A 22,756-nucleotide genomic window follows, 5' to 3' on the forward strand; every position below is an offset into this window, starting at 1 on the left:
ACACACAGGGAAATTTTGAGCCCTGATTTATATATGTTTAAATAGTGCAGCTATATGTAAATGGAAAAAATCTGTATGTAAATATAAAAAAAATCTATTAGCCCCCAAAAAATTTTTTATATGCAGTATATAGCAGATGTGCACTCTATAAAATTGTAAATAACCTGCTCTTTTCTGTTCTGTCTTAAGAGTGATTTGTTCCTTTATTGTGTTACCTTGTCATATATATATATATATATATATATATATATATATATATATATATATATGTATATGTTCTGTCTATTATATGCTTATTATGTTCATGTTGATGATATCTGGTGGTTTCATGTTGCAATTACAGCTTAGTTCCTCTCAAGAAGGAATGAGGAAGTGTCCTGGCTCTTGTTAATAAAGTTCTCAATTGTAAATGAAAAGTCTTTACTTTCATTTTCACAGCAGCCATCTTAGCAACAAGAAGCATGGAAATCAGCTCTTAAACATTTGCCTCTAAACATACATATGCCTGTAAGTTATTGTTTCTAAGAGTTCATTGTACATTTGAATTGCATTGCTATTTGCTGTAGGGTTTAAATGTAAGCTCTCTGTGTTAGAAACATGTATTATTGTATGTATTGCAAACACTGCGTGTAAGTACATATTGTAATTTCAACTTTTCTTATTGTATTGCAGTTTTACAAAATAACTATTCAGAAGTAAAATCAGTTTGGAATAAACACAAAGCTATTTCTGTCTGGTTTGTTAACTAGCTGTCTAGTTATCAGTTAATGAGGACAACACAATATATATATGTATGTGTGTGTATGTGTGTATATATATATATATATATATATATATATATATATATGCACACACACACTTTTGAACCCAAAAGAACAAAGTAAACTTTCTAATAGAAGTTAGTATAAAAAGTGTCTTGAAAAGACATACTCTATCTGAATAAAGTTTACTTTTGGCTTTCATACTCCTTAAAATCTAGATTAAAGTTTGGCTGATTCTGGTGGAATTTTTTAAGAATGCACTTGTTTTTCATGAAAAACTAGCACTTTATTTTGGTTTTGTTGTTTTGTTTTTTTATATATTTTTACACAGTATTGAATGTTAAATGTTTTTGTCACTTAAAAAAGTATTATACTTGCCCTGTTTGGTATACGGTTAAAAAATAAATGGTGAGCAAAGGGGGGGGGGTGAGTGGGCCTCTTTGCTCTAAAATGCCCGGGCCTTTTTTTAGTCCCAGTCCGGCCCTGGTTAGGCTACAAAAAGGGAACATAGAGCATAATTCACCGCCACTGCAACTCTCAATACCAGCGGTGCTTACGGACGCGGCCAGCTTAAAAAACGTGCTCGTGCACGATTCCCCCATAGGAAACAATGGGGCAGTTTGAGCTGAAAAAAAAACCTAACACCTGCAAAAAAGCAGCGTTCAGCTCCTAAAGCAGCCCCATTGTTTCCTATGGGGAAACACTTCCTATGTCTGCACCTAACACCCTAACATGTACCCCGAGTCTAAACACCCCTAACCTTACACTTATTAACCCCTAATCAGCCGCCCCCGCTATCGCTGACCCGCTGCAACCTACGTTATCCCTATTAACCCCTAATCTGCTGCCCCTAACCCCCGCCGACCCCTATATTATATTTATTACCCCCTAATCTGCTCCCCCCCCCATGTCGCTGCTACCTTCCTACAATTATTAACCCCTAATCTGCCGACCGGACCTCACCGCTACTCTAATAAATGTATTAACCCCTAAAGCTAAGTCAAACCCTAACCCTCCCCCTAAGTTAAATATAATTTTTATCTAACAAAATAAAATAAATCTTATTAAATAAATTATTCCTATTTAAAGCTAAATACTTACCTGTAAAATAAACCCTAATATAGCTACAATATAAATGATAATTATATTGTAGCTATTTTAGGATTAATATTTATTTTACAGGCAACTTTGTATTTATTTTAACCAGGTACAATAGCTATTAAATAGTTAATAACTATTTAATAGCTACCTAGTTAAAATAATTACAAAATTACCTGTAAAATAAATCCTAACCTAAGTTACAATTAAACCTAACACTACATTATCAATAAATAAATTAAATACAAATACCTACAAATAAATACACTAACTAAAGTATAAAAAATTAAAAAAGAACTAAGTTACAAAAAATAAAAAAATAATTGACAAACATTATAAAAATATTACAACAATTTTAAGCTAATTACACCTACTCTAAGCCCCCTAATAAAATAACAAAGCCCCCCAAAATAAAAAAAATGCCCTACCCTATTCTAAAATAAAAATTGAAAAGCTCTTTTACCGTACCAGCCCTTAAAAGGGCCTTTTCCAGGGCATGCCCCAAAGAATTCTGCTCTTTTGCCTGTAAAAAAAACCATACAATACCCCCCCAACATTACAACCCACCACCCACATACCCCTAATCTAACCCAAACCCCCCTTAAATAAACCTAACACTAAGCCCCTGAAGATCTTCCTACCTTGTCTTCACCACGCCGGGTATTACCGATCCGTCCAGAAGAGGGTCCGAAGTCTTCCTCCTATCCGGGCGATGTCTTCATCCAAGCGGGTTGGGCAATTCTGTAAACGGCAATGTCCTAAGGAGTGAACTTTCCGCAAAAATACAGTATCTACCACTTATTTTGAACTCTGGTGTCTGAATATATTTTATATTTTTATGATTGGAATATTTTAAATCGTTGTTCTATTGTATAAGTGCACGTAACATTTCAAGGGAGACGTCCCTTTTTCATAATTTCTGTTTTTTATAATCTGTAATTTGTCTAATTTTAAAGTATATTAAATACACATATAATCTATCGAAGTCCCTGGTCATCTTCATATAATTATTTGTCAGCTTTTAAGGGGTATTTTAAGCTTTTTTAGAGCCCTTACTTCCACTCTCGTTTATTCTTTTTTTTTTTTTTTTTTTATTATTTTTTATTGAAGTCAAAAACCAATACAGAGTATACAGAGTATAGAGTATGTCTCACAGCATTCACAAGACAATGTGTACAGAGTATAATTAGGAGACAATGTATTCTAGTATCTCAAACATTTCCATATACTGTGGGCTATCACATAGAGAGACTTCAGTTTGTTTTAGAGTATAACAAATGTAATATAAGCAAAAATGGTCCTCTCCTAGCTATATACAAAAAGAAGTAAGGTGTTTATTCAGATAAGTGAAAGACTAGGGAGGAGGTGACTCTATAGTTATATGGGGAAGAGGGATGCAGCGGGCGAGAGCCGCTCAAAATATAATAGGGGTGGGATGGGGGGGCGGGGGGCGGAGCCAGCTAGTATGTCCTCACCAGGAACAGATTTAGGTGGGACTAGAGTATTATTACTGGAAATAAACAAAAACACACTAATCTAAGCCTTTGTAATCCTATAGAGGGGGCCTGGAAGTATATAATATATTATCAAGTGGAGGGGGGACGTTAGAATAGTTGGGGACTGGGGGGCCTGGGGGACCTCTGGATGAGCCCCTCTCCTAGGGGAGTGCCACCTATAGGCGATGTGGGAAAAAGGAGAAGGGATATGACCCGCAGGCATAAGTACCAGCGGGAAGGGGAGGAGAGAGGCTCAAACAAGACAACTATTATGTACTAGTAATATGAGCAGGAGATAAATTAGGATTGAATAAAGTCAACTTACTAGCTGCTAATATGAAATATAGGTATCTTAAATACTTTGAGCTTTCACCTACTACAAATAATCCAGTCTAGTAAACATAGACAGTAGGAGTAAGCTTTAAAAATTACAAATATATATTGAGATAAATGTGGGGCCATGTAGGAACATTAGTAAAACCTCCTGAAGCGATATATATAATAAGATAACAATACAATAATAGGAACAGAACATGTTCATGCATTATAAACCTTCAGAGTGTACCTTGACAGTTATTAACAAAAAACATTGCAAGTAAAGTAATCCTAGGCCCCGTAAGTGGTAGCTAAATTAAAATAAATGAGTTGACTGTAGTCCAGTAAAAATTTCTAAATACACATAAACATAAACCTGGGTGGGAGAAGCAATTAGTGTTAAGAACAGTCTATGCATCTAATCCAGCTTCTGTGAATGAACTAGCTGAATATATTATATAAAATATAAAATATAAGACCCTACATTGACAGTGTATGTAGTATTAAGCTATATAAACACAGACTGTACCCACTCACCAAAATGCACTGCACTATATTGGTGACCATATACAGTCCACACTCACATTTGAAATCTGCCATAGTATATCCTTTACACCTTTATACATAGCCTACTATACAATGAGCACAGAAGAAGAAGCTAAGCATTAAAAAAAGAAGTGAAAGCTTTATAGGTATTGGAGCTCAAACACGCCCAAGTGAGACAAAAGCTATCATAAGAGTTTTCTGAGTATTGAGTTAGTTGTCAAGTGAAGAGAATTTGAACAAGGGTGCATATATCAGCTAAAGGAAGTTGAGTGTAGTGGCTCCAATGTGGTAAATACTATTTTCAGGAGTCCCAAAATTAGTATGATACATAAACAGTTTGTATGCAGTCTGGGGAGGTCATGAATTTAACTAAGGTTCAGTAGGCCACATCCATGCCAACTCACTTATGGTTCTGGGAGTGTTGTAGTAAAAAGATAAAGGTTATGCTCATATAGAGCTAGACAAAAAGGTGGTAATATTTAATATAATAACTCAATAGCTTAGAAAGCAAGATATGCAGGTTGTTTCACATAATGCAATGTATATATTTCACTAGAACAGGGAAATTATCAATTACCATGATCCATATTACGCAGACTGTAAATAGCTCACTTACACTAGGGAACAAATCCAGTACTCTAGGACAAAAAAAAAAAAAAATCTACAATAGGGCATTCCAAAATATATGTATATGTTAAGCTAAGTTAATGTTATGAAATTAGTAAGACCTAGGAGGTAGAACAAGCGACAGCTGTCTATAGAGTGTTGCTAGCTGTTAAAGGAGATATAATGCTATTTTGAGCCTTAGGTAATAGGTATACATATTACTATCAAATAGCTGATAAAGAGCAATAGGAACTGCATCCAACAAAACATAATACACTAGAATAAGGATCAGTATTGTGCATTCTCAATAAGTGGAAAATATTAAAGTTACATTTATAAGGTAACGATGACTAAATATTAATATAACGATTTCAAGTACTGCCAGTAGGAAGTAGCAGAAGAACGAAGTTAAATTGAAACCATATGTACAAAATAAAATACTACGTCAGAACACCACATCAGACATGTTAACCATATCGTCATTAGCAATTATAGAATATGCCAAGAGAAATCTTGCTATATATATCTAATAATAAGGTTTGCCAGTAGATCTAGACTATTATTGGCTTGAATACCAGGGGCTAATCATACACTTGCTGCGAAGAAGCAGGTCCAAAAGCCATAAGTATACTGTAAGAGCCCTGTAAGGGAGATGTCAACTAGTTACTGGCATCATAGTAATTAAACAAATAAATACAATTCCACAGTCCAGAGAAAAAAAAAATATCACTTTGATTGGCAAGAGCTCTTCTAATAAGGCAATAAGTTAGGTTTAGAGGTCTAAGTTGCTAGAGCAGCTCAGAATGCAGAGAGACTTGCAGCATGTATCTAACCGATTCCAATGGCGATCTTCCTGTGAGATCTGGCAGGCAACAGGAGCAGAGCATGCGGTGTAAGTACTGATGAACACTTTTGCATTCTATACCCAACTCCGGTTCTAAGGTCCAGAGACCTAGGAGCCACTGGGATGGTCAGCCCGGGAGCTGTACGGTCATCTGGAACGGGAGCTGACCAAATCTGTGTGATAAGCCCGGTAACAGGCCCTGAGCCGTGTGTGCGCAGCGTCCCCTCCTCTACATACAAAACACTAGTCGCAAACTTAGGATAACAGGGAGAGTAAGTGCTAGAGCCCAAGTTGCGGGGGATCGCATAATAATCTGAGCTTAGACCAGATCTCATCACATTTGGGGTGACAAAAAGGCTGCTATCATACTTAGATGGCGACACGTCAGGCCGCTGAGATCTTGCTCTTTCCCATAAGCAGACAGTATCACCTAGTGCATGATGGATCCTAGAAGAGGAGGATACCGAAATCTTGTATGGCGGTATCGTAGTATTCTGGTTCACAGTAAGTAGAGCTTGAGAAGTCTGTGGGTGAAACCGGAGATCTGCTCGTTCCTCCATTACCACTGTAGGTGCCTCTTGATGCTCATAACCGCATCGCATGACGTTACTCAAGCAATTAAATTGGCTCGTCATTCGAAGCTGTAATTCTATGAGCAGGGCTTTGATTTCATGAAGATCCTCCATGGTACTGCAGAATAGCTGATAATCTTTGGCAGTTCAAGCTGACTAGTGGTTATAGTAGGAATGCGGTATGCTGCATGGTGGTCCGGACCGCATGGCATCACTTAGGGGACATGTTGTTCAAATATCTGCAGAAATTGTGCGTTTCTGTTTCCTGTGCAGCATTAGGCATGTATCTGAGGTCTTCAGGATATGAGAAAGAGAAAGTTTTAAGCTTTTAATTAATATGTTAATCCATAAAACTGCTTAAGAACCAGGAGCTACATGAAAACACGTCTGTACTGTCTAGTAGCTGGCTCCGCCCCCCACTCTCGTTTATTCTTAACTTTTCATTATAAAAGTTTGAAGGATCTGTTATCTAGTAAAGGTGTCTGATACCCTAAACTAAGCGCACTTCAATCACCCACAACCTCACACGAGATTTACAGCCTGCCAGATTGTAGGAGCCAGTTAACCCAGGTTAAACCTTCAGTTCACAATGAATGAGGTAAATTTTGTTCTTAACAAGAGAGTGGCAGTGTATATAAAATTTCCGTGTGTGTGTGTGTGTGTGTGTGTGTGTATATATATTATAAATTATATATACACACACACACACACAGGGAAATTTTGAGCCCTGATTTATATATGTTTAAATAGTGCAGCTATATGTAAATGGAAAAAATCTGTATGTAAATATAAAAAAAATCTATTAGCCCCCCAAAAATATTTTATATGCAGTATATAGCAGATGTGCACTCTATAAAATTGTAAATAACCTGCTCTTTTCTGTTCTGTCTTAAGAGTGGTTTGTTCCTTTATTGTGTTACCTTGTCATATATATATATATATATATATATATATATATATATATGTATATGTTCTGTCTATTATATGCTTATTATGTTCATGTTGATGATATCTGGTGGTTTCATGTCGCAATTACAGCTTAGTTCCTCTCAAGAAGGAATGAGGAAGTGTCCTGGCTCTTGTTAATAAAGTTCTCAATTGTAAATGAAAAGTCTTTATTTTCATTTTCACAGCAGCCATCTTAGCAACAACAAGCATGGAAATCAGCTCTTAAACATTTGCCTCTAAACATACATATGCCTGTAAGTTATTGTTGCTAAGAGTTCATTGTACATTTGAATTGCATTGCTATTTGCTGTAGGGTTTAAATGTAAGCTCTCTGTGTTAGAAACATGTATTATTGTATGTATTGCAAACACTGCGTGTAAGTACATATTGTAATTTCAACTTTTCTTATTGTATTGCAGTTTTACAAAATAACTATTCAGAAGTAAAATCAGTTTGGAATAAACACAAAGCTATTTCTGTCTGGTTTGTTAACTAGCTGTCTAGTTATCAGTTAATGAGGACAACACAATATATATATATATGTATGTGTGTGTGTGTATATATATATATATATATATATATATATGCACACACACACTTTTGAACCCAAAAGAACAAAGTAAACTTTCTAATAGAAGTTAGTATAAAAAGTGTCTTGAAAAGACATACTCTATCTGAATAAAGTTTACTTTTGGCTTTCATACTCCTTAAAATCTAGATTAAAGTTTGGCTGATTCTGGTGGAATTTTTTAAGAATGCACTTGTTTTTCATGAAAAACTAGCACTTTATTTTGGTTTTGTTGTTTTGTTTTTTTATATATTTTTACACAGTATTGAATGTTAAATGTTTTTGTCACTTAAACAAGTATTATACTTGCCATGTTTGGTATACGGTTAAAAAATAAATGGTGAGCAAAGGGGGGGGGGGGTGAGTGGGCCTCTTTGCTCTAAAATGCCCGGGCCTTTTTTTAGTCCCAGTCCGGCCCTGGTTAGGCTACAAAAAGGGAGCGTAGAGCATAACTTACCGCCACTGCAACTCTCAATATTACAATCGGATTGAACTTGAATCTGATTGGCTGATTCCATCAGCCAATCAGAATTTTATGGGTGTTAGTGTACTTTAGAGCACAGTAGTTAAGAGCTTTATGAACCGGCGTTAGCCCAGAAAGCTCTTAACTCCTGGCTTTTCTCTGCGGCTGGAGTCTTGTCGTTAGATTTCTAACGCTCACTTCAGCAAAGATTCTAAATACCGGCATTAGAAAGATCCCATTGAAAAGATAGGAGACGCAATTGGCATAGGGGGATCTGCGGTATGGAAAAGTCGCGGCAGGAAAGTGAGCATTAGACCCTTTCCTGACTGACTCTAAATACCAGCGGGCGGCCAAAACCAGCACTAGGACCCCCTAACGCTGGTTTTGACGGCTAACGCAGAACTCTAAATCTAGGCGTTAGTATCTAGCTTAGGGTTTATTTTTATTTTACAGGCAAGTTTGTATTTATTTTAACTAGGTACAATAGTTATTAAATAGTTGAACTTGAATCTGAATCAGCCAATCAGATTCAAGTTCAATCCGATTGGCTGATTGGATCAGCCAATCGGATTGAACTTGAATCTGATTGGCTGATTCCATCAGCCAATCAGAATTTTCCTACCTTAATTCCGATTGGCTGATAGAATCCTATCAGCCTATCGGAATTCGAGGGACGCCATCTTGGAACCTTCATTCGTCGGGAGTTCGTCGTGGAGGAAGGATGTTCCGCGTCAGCGGGATGAAGATGGAGCCTGAAGAAAGAAGATTGAAGATGCCGCTTGATAGAAGACTTCAGCCGGATGATGGACCTCTTCAGCCCCCGCTTGGATGAAGACTTCAGCCGGATGATGGACCTCTTCAGCCCCCGCTTGGATGAAGACATCGCCCGGATAGGAGGAAGACTTCGGACCCTCTTCTGGACGGATCGGTGATACCCGGCGTGGTGAAGATAAGGTAGGAAGATCTTCAGGGGCTTAGTGTTAGGTTTATTTAAGGGGGGTTTGGGTTAAATTAGGGGTATGTGGGTGGTGGGTTGTAATGTTGGGGGGTATTGTATGTTTTTTTTTTACAGGCAAAAGAGCAGAATTCTTTGGGGCATGCCCCGCAAAAGGCCCTTTTAAGGGCTGGTAAGGTAAAAGAGCTTTTCAATTTTTATTTTAGAATAGGGTAGGGCATTTTTTTATTTTGGGGGGCTTTGTTATTTTATTAGGGGGCTTAGAGTAGGTGTAATTAGCTTATAATTGTTGTAATCTTTTTATAATGTTTGTCAATTATTTTTTTATTTTTTGTAACTTAGTTCTTTTTTAATTTTTTTGTACTTTAGTTAGTGTATTTATTTGTATTTATTTGTAGGTATTTGTATTTAATTTATTTATTGATAGTGTAGTGTTAGGTTTAATTGTAACTTAGGTTAGGATTTATTTTACAGGTAATTTTGTAATTATTTTAACTAGGTAGCTATTAAATAGTTATTAACTATTTAATAGCTATTGTACCTGGTTAAAATAAATACAAAGTTGCATGTAAAATAAATATAAACCCTAAAATAGCTACAATATAATTATTATTTATATTGTAGCTATATTAGGGTTTATTTTACAGGTAAGTTTTTAGCTTTAAATAGGAATAATTTATTTAATAAGATTTATTTTATTTCGTTAGCTAAAAATTATATTTAACTTAGGGGGGGGTTAGGGTTAGACTTAGCTTTAGGGGTTAATACATTTATAAGAGTAGCGGTGAGGTCCGGTCGACAGATTAGGGGTTAATAATTGTAGGTAAGGTAGCGGCGACGTTGGGGGGGCAGATTAGGGGTTAATAAATATTATGTAGGTGTTGGCGGTGTTAGGGGCAGTAGATTAGGGGTACATAGGGATAATTTAGGTTGTGGCGGTGTGCGGTCGGCAGATTAGGGGTTAAAAAAATATAATAGAGTGGCGGCGATGTGGGGGGGGCCTCGGTTTAGGGGTACATAGGTAGTTTATGGGTGTTAGTGTACTTTAGAGCACAGTAGTTAAGAGCTTTATGAACCGGCGTTAGCCCAGAAAGCTCTTAACTCCTGGCTTTTCTCTGCGGCTGGAGTCTTGTCGTTAGATTTCTAACGCTCACTTCAGCCAAGACTCTAAATACCGGCATTAGAAAGATCCCATTGAAAAGATAGGAAACGCAATTGGCGTAGGGGGATCTGCGGTATGGAAAAGTTGCGGCTGGAAAGTGAGCATTAGACCCTTTCCTGACTGACTCTAAATACCAGCGGGCGGCCAAAACCAGCACTAGGACCCCCTAACGCTAGTTTTGACGGCTAACGCAGATCTCTAAATCTAGGCGTTAGTATCTAGCTTAGGGTTTATTTTTATTTTACAGGCAAGTTTGTATTTATTTTAACTAGGTACAATAGTTATTAAATAGTTGAACTTGAATCTGAATCAGCCAATCAGATTCAAGTTCAATCCGATTGGCTGATTGGATCAGCCAATCGGATTGAACTTGAATCTGATTGGCTGATTCCATCAGCCAATCAGAATTTTCCTACCTTAATTCCGATTGGCTGATAGAATCCTATCGGAATTCGAGGGACGCCATCTTGGATGACGTCCCTTAAAGGAACCTTCATTCGTCGGGAGTTCGTCGTGGAGGAAGGATGTTCCGCGTCAGCGGGATGAAGATGGAGCCGGAAGAAAGAAGATTGAAGATGCCGCTTGATAGAAGACTTCAGCCGGATGATGGACCTCTTCAGCCCCCGCTTGGATGAAGACTTCAGCCGGATGATGGACCTCTTCAGCCCCCGCTTGGATGAAGACATCGCCCGGATAGGAGGAAGACTTCGGACCCTCTTCTGGACGGATCGGTGATACCCGGCGTGGTGAAGATAAGGTAGGAAGATCTTCAGGGGCTTAGTGTTAGGTTTATTTAAGGGGGGTTTGGGTTAGATTAGGGGTATGTGGGTGGTGGGTTGTAATGTTGGGGGGTATTGTATGTTTTTTTTTACAGGCAAAAGAGCAGAATTCTTTGGGGCATGCCCCGCAAAAGGCCCTTTTAAGGGCTGGTAAGGTAAAAGAGCTTTTCAATTTTTATTTTAGAATAGGGTAGGGCATTTTTTTATTTTGGGGGGCTTTGTTATTTTATTAGGGGGCTTAGAGTAGGTGTAATTAGCTTAAAATTGTTGTAATATTTTTATAATGTTTGTCAATTATTTTTTTATTTTTTGTAACTTAGTTCTTTTTTAATTTTTTTGTACTTTAGTTAGTGTATTTATTTGTATTTATTTGTAGGTATTTGTATTTAATTTATTTATTGATAGTGTAGTGTTAGGTTTAATTGTAACTTAGGTTAGGATTTATTTTACAGGTAATTTTTTAATTATTTTAACTAGGTAGCTATTAAATAGTTATTAACTATTTAATAGCTATTGTACCTGGTTAAAATAAATACAAAGTTGCATGTAAAATAAATATAAACCCTAAAATAGCTACAATATAATTATTATTTATATTGTAGCTATATTAGGGTTTATTTTACAGGTAAGTATTTAGCTTTAAATAGGAATAATTTATTTAATAAGATTTATTTTATTTCGTTAGATAAAAATTATATTTAACTTAGGGGGGGGTTAGGGTTAGACTTAGCTTTAGGGGTTAATACATTTATAAGAGTAGCGGTGAGGTCAGGTCGAAAGATTAGGGGTTAATAATTGTAGGTAAGGTAGCGGCGGCGTTGGGGGGGCAGATTAGGGGTTAATAAATATTATGTAGGTGTTGGCGGTGTTAGGGGCAGTAGATTAGGGGTACATAGGGATAATTTAGGTTGCGGCGGTGTGCGGTCGGCAGATTAGGGGTTAAAAAAATATAATAGAGTGGCGGCGATGTGGGGGGGCCTCGGTTTAGGGGTTCATAGGTAGTTTATGGGTGTTAGTGTACTTTAGAGCACAGTAGTTGAGAGCTTTATGAACCGGCGTTAGCCCAGAAAGCTCTTAACTCCTGGCTTTTCTCTGCGGCTGGAGTCTTGTCGTTAGATTTCTAACGCTCACTTCAGCCAAGACTCTAAATACCGGCATTAGAAAGATCCCATTGAAAAGATAGGAAACGCAATTGGCGTAGGGGGATCTGCGGTATGGAAAAGTTGCGGCTGGAAAGTGAGCATTAGACCCTTTCCTGACTGACTCTAAATACCAGCGGGCGGCCAAAACCAGCACTAGGAACCCCTAACGCTAGTTTTGACGGCTAACGCAGATCTCTAAATCTAGGCGTTAGTATCTAGCTTAGGGTTTATTTTTATTTTACAGGCAAGTTTGTATTTATTTTAACTAGGTACAATAGTTATTAAATAGTTGAACTTGAATCTGAATCAGCCAATCAGATTCAAGTTCAATCCGATTGGCTGATTGGATCAGCCAATCGGATTGAACTTGAATCTGATTGGCTGATTCCATCAGCCAATCAGAATTTTCCTACCTTAATTCCGATTGGCTGAAAGAATCCTATCAGAATTCGAGGGACGCCATCTTGTATGACGTCCCTTAAAGGAACCTTCATTCGTTGGGAGTTCGTCGTGGAGGAAGGATGTTCCGCGTCAGCGGGATGAAGATGGAGCCGGAAGAAAGAAGATTGAAGATGCCGCTTGATAGAAGACTTCAACCAGATGATGGACCTCTTCAGCCCCCGCTTGGTTGAAGACTTCAGCCGGATGATGGACCTCTTCAGCCCCTGCTTGGATGAAGACATCGCCCGGATAGGAGGAAGACTTCGGACCCTCTTCTGGACGGATCGGTGATACCCGGCGTGGTGAAGATAAGGTAGGAAGATCTTCAGGGGCTTAGTGTTAGGTTTATTTAAGGGGGGTTTGGGTTAGATTAGGGGTATGTGGGTGGTGGGTTGTAATGTTGGGGGGGTATTGTATGTTTTTTTTACAGGCAAAAGAGCAGAATTCTTTGGGGCATGCCCTGCAAAAGGCCCTTTTAAGGGCTGGTAAGGTAAAAGAGCTTTTCAATTTTTATTTTAGAATAGGGTAGGGCATTTTTTTATTTTGGGGAGCTTTGTTATTTTATTAGGGGGCTTAGAGTAGGTGTAATTAGCTTAAATTTGTTGTAATATTTTTATAATGTTTGTCAATAATTTTTTTTTTTTTTGTAACTTAGTTCTTTTTTAATTTTTTTGTACTTTAGTTAGTGTATTTATTTGTATTTATTTGTATTTATTTGTAGGTATTTGTATTTAATTTATTTATTGATAGTGTAGTGTTAGGTTTAATTGTAACTTAGGTTAGGATTTATTTTACAGGTAATTTTGTAATTATTTTAACTAGGTAGCTATTAAATAGTTATTAACTATTTAATAGCTATTGTACCTGGTTAAAATAATTACAAAATTACCTGTAAAATAAATCCTAACCTAAGTTACAATTAAACATAACACTACACTATCAATAAATAAATTTAATAAACTACCTACAATTATCTACAATTAAACCTAACACTACACTATCAATAAATTAATTACATACAAATACCTACAAATAAATACAATTAAATAAACTAATTAAAGTACAAAAAATAAAAAAACAACTAAGTTACAAAAAATAAAAAAATAATTTACAAACAATATAAAAAAATTACAACAATTTTAAGCTAATTACACCTACTCTAAGCCCCCTAATAAAATAACAAAGCCCCACAAAATAAAAAAATGCCCTACCCTATTCTAAAATAAAAATTGAAAAGCTCTTTTACCTTACCAGCCCTTAAAAGGGCCTTTTGCGGGGCATGCCCCAAAGAAAACAGCTCTTTTGCCTGTAAAAAAAACATACAATCCCCCAACATTACAACCCACCACCCACATACCCCTAATCTAACCCAAACCCCCCTTAAATAAACCTAACACTAAGCCCCTGAAGATCTTCCTACCTTATCTTCACCACGCCTGGTATCACCGATCCGTCCAGAAGAGGGTCCGAATCGGAATTCGAGGGACGCCATCTTGGATGAAGTTCTTTAAAGGAACCGTCATTCGTCGGGAAGTCATCAGCCAGGATGGATGTTCCGCATCGGCGGGATGAAGATGGAGCCGGAAGAAAGAAGATTGAAGCCCCTCTTCAGCCCCCGCTTGGATCAAGACTTCAGCCGGATGATGGACCTCTTCAGCCCCCGCTTGGATCAAGACTTCAGCCGGATGATGGACCTCTTCAGCCCCCGCTTGGATCAAGACTTCAGCCGGATGATGGACCTCTTCAGCCCCCGCTTGGGCTTGGATGAAGACTTCGGACCCTCTTCTGGACGGATCGGTGATACCCGGCGTGGTGAAGATAAGGTAGGAAGATCTTCAGGGGGATAGTGTTAGGTTTATTTAAGGGGGGTTTGGGTTAGATTAGGGGTATGTGGGTGGTGGGTTGTAATGTTGGGGGATTGTATGTTTTTTTTACAGGCAAAAGAGCTGTTTTCTTTGGGGCATGCCCCGCAAAAGGCCCTTTTAAGGGCTGGTAAGGTAAAAGAGCTTTTCAATTTTTATTTTAGAATAGGGTAGGGCATTTTTTTATTTTGGGGGGCTTTGTTATTTTATTAGGGGGCTTAGAGTAGGTGTAATTAGCTTAAAATTGTTGTAATTTTTTATATTGTTTGTAAATTATTTTTTTATTTTTTGTACTTTAGTTAGTTTATTTAATTGTATTTATTTGTAGGTATTTGTGTGTAATTTAATTATTGATAGTGTAGTGTTAGGTTTAATTGTAACTTAGGTTAGGATTTATTTTAAAAGTAATTGTGTAATTATTTTAACTAGGTAGCTATTAACTAGTTATTAACTATTTAATAGCTATTGTAAACAAAATCAGTGGCTGATTTTGTTTACTAGAACTGTGCATTCTGGAGGATTTCTGAAGACGTCTTACTGCGTGTGGACAAAAAAAAGATTTCACCGATTCCAAGGTAGCTATCAGTATTCCAGGTGATAGACACTAGTATATAAAATTAAAGGTACAATAAACACTTTGAGATGGTAATATAAAATGATAAATTGTATATGTTAAAAAAAAACCTCTGCAATATACTTTCACTATTTATTTTGTCCCCTTCTGAAATTGTGAGCTTTTCAATTCCTGATAGAAATGGAAGTGCAGAACACTGTTATATTCCATGCAACCATTGGCTACACACTCTAGTGACCTATTTATAACTGTCCCTAATTGGTCACAGCAGAGAAGGTAACCTAAGTTACAACATGGCAGCTCCCATTGTTTTATAGACACTAAAACTTTACACTTATTTTGTCAATATTTAAACAGCTAATTAAACTACAAAATTAAGCTAAAAAATACATCTATATGTTATTCTCAGACTAATCTTTTCTTTGAATGAATCATTCTAACTAGCATTAATTTAGTGTTTAATGTCCCTTTAAAAGGGTCCTAGTAAGTAAAATTAAAACAACTTGTTTTAAATATGTATGATTTATCGGTATATGCTTTCTTTTTTGTAACTGCACAATATTTACTTTGTAAAATGTTGTATTCATTGCTAATTTGCATAGAACTTCATCCCTTGGACAAGGGAAACATCTTGCACAATAAATAAATATTTAAAGGGACATTAAATAGACAACAAAGTCAAAACTAAACTTTCATAATTGAGATAGATCATACTATCCAATTTACTTTGTTTTATGCGTATGCTTTGTTGAAGACTAAACTTAGGTAGGCTGATAGTAGCTTAGGAGAGTGGACATTTATATAGCAGTATGGTAGCAGTGTTTGAATCTATCTAGAACATTGCTATTGCTGATTGATGGCATAATATATGTGCATGCTCATGAGCTCACTTAGGATTGCTCTTTAACAGAGGATACCAAGAGAACTAAGCAGATATTATTATAGAAGTAAATTGGAAAGTTGTTTAAAATGACATGCTCTATCCAATAATGATTTTACTATTCCTTTTTAAATTGTATGTTTCATACAGTTTAAGCCGTTGCTTATACTTACTAGAAATTATTGCAATATGGATTATACATCTATTTAAATGGATTTTACCTTTTATTTCTTTTTTACACTACATTTGTGCAGTGTCACAGCCCTACAAGGAGAAGGGGGGCTTTGCAGGAAGATATAGCTTAGCCTGATGTCATAAAACGTCTAGGCTGGTTTACTATAGAGCACTGGTTTTCAAACCTGTCCTCAGACCTCCCTAACAGGCCATATTTTGAGGATATATGAACTGGAGCACAGGTGTAAATATGGTTATTTTACCTGCTCTCATCCAAGGTAATCCTGAAAATCTGGATTGTTGGGGAGGCCTGAAGATAGGTTTGAAAACCAGTGCTATACAGTGAAGAGACTAGATAAAAGGCAGGTTTGCTCATGCTCAGAACTGACAGAATAAAAGGTTTTAAAAATGCTCTGCTCTTATCACAATGGGTTACACTGAGAGTTTCTAAGTTTTCATTTTGCAAGAAAGCAAGTAAATAGTTTGTTATTGTTTTTTACACAATCTCTTTTATGTTTTCTTTAATTGAACATATTTGTGTTTACAGAAGGAGCACTGTTTAATATCTATATAGGGCTAGATTACAAGCCGAGTGCTAATTTATTGCCCGCCCATAAATGGGCAAATTTGCCCATTTATGGGCGTGCGATAAATAATCAGCAATTACAAGTGGCTGGTTATAGCTTGCGGTAGCAATTAACGCTCACTGGTTAATTTTCAAAAAGTGCTCCAATTGCCCCCAAACTTTAGTGTATCTTTCAATAAAATAAAAAAAAATTAAAAAAAAGCCATTTTAGGGGTTAAAGTTGGCAGGTGTGGAGTGTTAGAAAAAAAAAAAAACAGCACCGAAAAGTGCCTTTACATTGCGGTCTATGGGGAACTGTGTGTTCCCGGTAAATATATATGTATGTGCTTATATACAAATATATTTATGCGTTAATATGTGTATATACACATATAAACACATAAATATATATGTACAGTATATATTCATATACATATATATTTACGCTTTGCTGCCCTTCGCTTCACAACTTACCTCCTTCGCTGCGCTAGGTTCTCAGCCATGTCTGACAGCATGAGAATGAGGCTCCCATTGGAGCCTATGGAAGTGCGCTATTGTGAGGGCAACACTTCCCTGCAATGCAAACATGAGGTCTCGTTCGCACTGCGCTCAACTAGTAATAATAGTTCACATTTGTGCTCCACCCATAAATTGGTATTTACATCATATATATATGTCTCATGTTATAGAGAGTCTGTAGCTGAAACTCAGGCATATACAGACATATATTTGTATAGCAGATGATTACCAAAGGGCCACATACTCTTTTAATATTTCTTTCTTAAAGGGATATGAAAGACAAAACACAAGTGGGAGTTAGCTGCAGATTGGTGCCTGCACACATTTGTCTCTTGTGATTGGCTAACTAGTTGTCAGTAGTTCAATGCTGTTCCTTCAGTAAAGGATAACAAGAGAATGTTGCAAATTTGATAATAAAAGTAAACTGGAAAGTTGTTTAAAATTGTATGTTCTGTCCAAATCATAAAAGAAATGTTTGGAGTTTCCTGTCCCTTTAAATGTAATTAACTTATTTCTTAGGGTAAACTTATACATGTATCATACATTTTTTTCCTGACCCTGAGGAACACGACTAGTAGAGTACAGATATACTGTATATATATATATGTGTGTGTGGTTATGTAGATGTACAACTTAAATATAAACATGAATACCAAAATGTAATAAAGTCTAGGGCAGCATTTTGTGGTGTAGGTTTTTGGCTAATTGCTTCTCTAACCTTTCTTCAAACTTAAAGAGCCATTACAGCCCAACAGATACATGTTCTAATTCGTTAGAAAATAACATAAAAGCTAGTGACACTGCACCTCTATGTGTTTAATCCCTGCAAAGTGGTTAAGAACATAGCGGAAGTACTGCTCAGGACCCATAGCGCACTGCTGGTCCTGAGCAGAAACTTTAGCAAAATTCAGAATATTTACATCATATATAATAATTGCAGTAAGAGGCAGAAGGCATCTGACTCTGGCTGCAGTCTTAGCTGTCAAAGCTGACAGCCAGGACCACATCATGAGGCAGAAGGTTGGATGTAGGCTGTGAGACTATGGATGAGTGTATAATGCAAGACAGTGGTTTCTATGGCTAATAAGATACAAGAATGTATTAACCCCTTACAGACCAGTGTCGTATTCTGTACAAATTGCGAGATTGTGCTATTTCTGCATGCCCCACGAGTGGGGCACTGCAGAAATAGATTTGCAGAGTTACCGATGCAGAGAGGGTCCAATCATTGGTGGGTGGGAGCAATAGCAGGGAGGCGGATGGGCGGCCCATCGCCAGTGCGTTTTTTCCAGATCATGTCCATAGGCGTGAACGGAGGTGGTGGGTGGGGCTTGGGAGCACGTGTGTGCGTGCACGGTAATCAAATACTGCAGCCGAATGAGGGAAAGGGATAGGGAGGGGGAAACATTTTTGGAAAGAAATCCGGGAGGGGGAGGGGGTAGGGTATTGAGGGGGGGAAGCTACACTACAGAAAATAAGGGATTATATTTTTTTACAAAAGAAGGGCAAATTTGTAAGCAAACTGTGTACTGGCAGACAGCTGCTAGGACATAAGATGGCGGCCAATAGGTTGTGGGGGGAGGCTTAGAGAGCTGTTTGGGGGGGATCAGGGAGGTTGGGAGGTTTCATAAAAAATATATAAAAAATTTTTGTTTTTAAAAAAAAAAACTTTATATACTGGCAGACTTTCTGATAGTACTTAAGATGGCGGTGATAATTCTGAGGTGGGAACAAAGGGGATCCCAGAGAAGCATTTTCAACCAGTTTTGCCATAAATAGCACAAGCTGTTTGTAAATAATTGCAGTGAGAAACAAAAGTTTGTGAAAAAGTTAGTGAAAAATGTATGTTTTTTTTTTATTTGATCGCATTTAGCGGTAAAATGGTGGCATGAAATATACCAAAATGACCCTAGATCAATACTTTGGGTTGTCTACTAGAAAAAAATATATACATGTGAAGGAACATTCAGGGATTCCTGACAGATATCAGTGTTACAATGTAACTATCGCTTATTTTGAAAAAAAAATGGTTTGGAAATAGCAAAGTGCTACTTGTACTTATTGCCCTATAACTTGCAAAAAAAGCAAAGAACATGTAAACATTGGGTATTTCTAAACTCAGGACAACATTTAGAAATTATTTATCATGGGTGTTTTTTTGTGGTTGTAGATGTCAAACAGATTATGGTGGTCAAATTTAGAAAATGTGTTTTTTCAATTGTTATAATTTTTTTATAGTCAATTATAAGATATGATGAATATAATGCTATCTTTAGAAAGTCTATTTAATGGCGAGAAAAACTGTATATAATATGTGTGGGTACAGTAAATAAATAAGAGTAAAATTACAGCTAAACACAAACATTGCAGAAATGCAAAAATAGCCCTGGTCCTTAAAGGTAAGAAATTGAAAATTGGTCTGGTCCTTAAGGGGTTAAAAGAAGCATAGATGCAAGGGAAGAAAGCATAATTCTGTCACTATATAAATTCCTGGTAAGACCTCACCTCAAGTCTGGAGTGCAGTTCTTGGATAAAATGTAAAACAATTGACAAATTAGAAAGAGTTCAGAGAAGGGCCACAAAACTAATAAGGATGGATGATTTAAACTATGAGATGAGGTTAGCCCAACTGGATCTGTATACTTGAGAAAAAAGACAGTTGAGAGGTGATATGAATACTTTAAAAAAATATATTCAAAGCCCAAATATATAGTAGAAGCTCTGTTTATTCCAAAGCAGTTGTATGTGACAAGAGGTCACACTTTAAGGCTATTGAAAAGGAGAACTAAAATTCTTTGTTTACTGTAAGAGCAATCAAATCGTGGAGCTCATTGCCTAAGGTAACAGTGAATGCAAATACCTTAGATACATTTAAAAATGGCTTACATAAGTTTCTAGATAAAAACAGAATTCAGGATTTCGATTGCTTGTGTTAAATAGGTCAGCTTTAATATTGTTTTAATGTAAGATCACTTGACAGATTCTTTATAGCAAATAAGGTAGTATCTTTATAGGTTGAAGTTGATGGACTTGTCTCCTTTTAACCTCATCTACTATGTTACTTTGTATATTATATGCATATTAAAACAAATAATAATAATTTAAAAAGAAGTTGTTTTGGTTTGGTAACTTGAAGGGTATTGGTCTGTATTCCTATTTCTCCATATCACTCCAACAAAGCCATGCACCCCCAGCTTTGTTCATGGGATGGGGGAGCCTGGATTTGTAAAGTTTCTTAGCTCAGTCCAAAGGTATTGGTCTGTTATAGCTTTATGATAACTGGAGTTAAAAAACCCTAGTCGTTCATTAAAGGGACTTGAAACAAAAAAAAACGTACTTCATGATTCATATGAAGCATACAATTGTAAAAAAAACAATCTAATTTCTATTATCAATTTTGCTTATTCTTTTGGTATCATTTCTTGAATAAGCAGCAATGTACTACTGGGAATTAGTTGAATACATCAGTTTGCCAATTACAAGAGGCATATATGTGCAGACACCAATAAGCAGCTAACTTCAAGCTCCGTGAACCTATCTAGATATGCTTTTAAAAAAAGGATACCAAGAGAAAGAAGCAAATTAGATCAAATAAATACATTGGATAGTTGTTTAAAAGTGTATCCTCTATCTGAATTATGAAATAATTATTTTGGTTTCATGTCCCTTTTTAATCACTTCTCTTACATCCCCAACTAAAACTATGTACATCAGATAGTAGGGGGCAACTAGTCTTTAAATCTGTGGCATTTAACCATTTTTTATATTTAAAACCAGAATATTGCTGATAACTAATACATTTATAAACAAATTATTAAAAAAGTACAACATAATTTCACATACTTGGGGTTAGTTGAAAATGTAATTTAAAATAAATAGGTAAATTACTCATGAAATCCTTCCTAGATGGGTTAATAGCAGTATAGACTGCATTCACATTTAACAGTTAAAGTCTATTTTCCAGAGTCTTCTAAGATCTGGGGAATATTTTTATAGCCCATGTGGCTTGGTAATATTGGGAGTTTTTATTGAGGGCTTTGAACATTTAGTTCATATTTTGAAGGCTAGTCCAGGCTACTCTTACCACTGTCAGCTCAACATGTTTTAGGCAGTAGTAAGAGGTTACAAGATTCTAACCTAAAACTCCATGCCACTGTATGGTACGGTACATAGTTTACACTATGAGCCACAAATCCCAGTCTGTAAACCTTTTTCTGAATTTCCGAAAGCTAAAAATATCATAAATGATGAATTGTAAAATAGATTAGGAGGAAAAAGTAACTCAGAACTTTTAAGAACATTGTAAATGCTAATCATTCACTCAGTGGACAAAAGTAAAATGTATTATTTTTTCTTCATTGCAGGATATCTCAGACAATGAGGTCCTTAGTGATTTGGTGTTTGAGCTTTGCTCTATTTTATGCGTTAGTCTTTGCTGACCATCATGGTCATGACCATAGCCATGAAGATGACCATAACCATAAAGATAACCACAGAGGTCATAAATATGGACACAGACGTCACAAACATCACCACCATGACCACCAACATGGTAAAGAAAAGCACCGTCACAAGCATCATCACAATGAATCAATGGACTGCCATAAAATCGCCACATCCAATGCTGAATTTGCCTTCAATCTTTACAGGCAGATAGCCTCTGAACAACCAGCAAAAAACATTTTCTTCTCCCCGCTGAGTATCTCCACTGCTTTTTCTATGCTCTCCTTGGGTGCTAGATCTCAGAGTTTTGACCAGCTCATAGAAGGACTGGGTTTTAACATATCAAAGATCTCAGAGGAAGACATCCATGAAGGGTTCCATCATCTCCTGCACGTTTTGAATGACCCTGACAGTGAGTTGCAGGTGAATACTGGAAATGCCCTGTTCATACACAATAAGCTTAAGTTGCTTGAGGCTTTCTTAGAAGATGTGAAAAACTTATACCAGTCTGAAGCATTTTCTACAGATTTTCAAAATGCTGATGATGCAAAATCTCAGATTAATGGTTATGTGGAGAAGAAAACCAATGGGAAAATTGTTGATTTGCTGAAAAGCGTTGACCAAAATGCTGCATTAGTTCTTATTAACTACATTTACTTCAGAGGTAAGTCCTTGGCTATGGGATGTGTTTATCAAATCAATACACATAACATTCTGAAAATAATATATATCTTAAAGGGACATTAAACACTAAATAAATGCTAGATAGAATGATGCATTTAAAGAAACAATTAGTCTAAGAATAACATGTAGATGTATTTTTTTTTTATTTGTTATTTTTATTAAAAATTTTAACAATAACAATTTTCACTGGTCATCAATATTACAAGGCTGTTATGAATAAATCAACAATGTTTCATAGGTAATGTCCATTATACCAGCCTTTCTCTCTTCTCCTTTCCCGTTGTGGTTGGATTTGAGTCAATTACCCATGTCTGGGTTCTTGGCATGGGCTTTCCTTGGGAGCTGGATAGATAGGGCAA

General features: G+C 36.5%; 1 protein-coding gene across 2 annotated transcripts in view; it reads left to right on the forward strand.

The window, feature by feature from the left end:
* Positions 1 to 424: 424 nt before the first annotated feature.
* Positions 425 to 22,756, forward strand: part of LOC128644879 (alpha-1-antitrypsin-like protein GS55-MS) — a 38,445-nt gene continuing 16,113 nt past the window's right edge. Inside the window, exons 1-2 of one of the 2 annotated variants that reach the window (XM_053697514.1) lie at positions 425 to 507; positions 21,635 to 22,377. In XM_053697514.1, the coding sequence (XP_053553489.1) occupies positions 21,648 to 22,377 (730 nt within the window). In that variant the 5' untranslated portion in view covers positions 425 to 507; positions 21,635 to 21,647. Of the gene's footprint in view, positions 508 to 7,338; positions 7,441 to 21,634; positions 22,378 to 22,756 lie in introns of those variants that run through there. The other variant, XM_053697513.1, reaches the window with a different exon arrangement.

The sequence above is a fragment of the Bombina bombina genome, chromosome 1, assembly GCF_027579735.1.
Source record: "Bombina bombina isolate aBomBom1 chromosome 1, aBomBom1.pri, whole genome shotgun sequence".
Taxonomy (NCBI): Eukaryota; Metazoa; Chordata; class Amphibia; order Anura; family Bombinatoridae; genus Bombina; species Bombina bombina.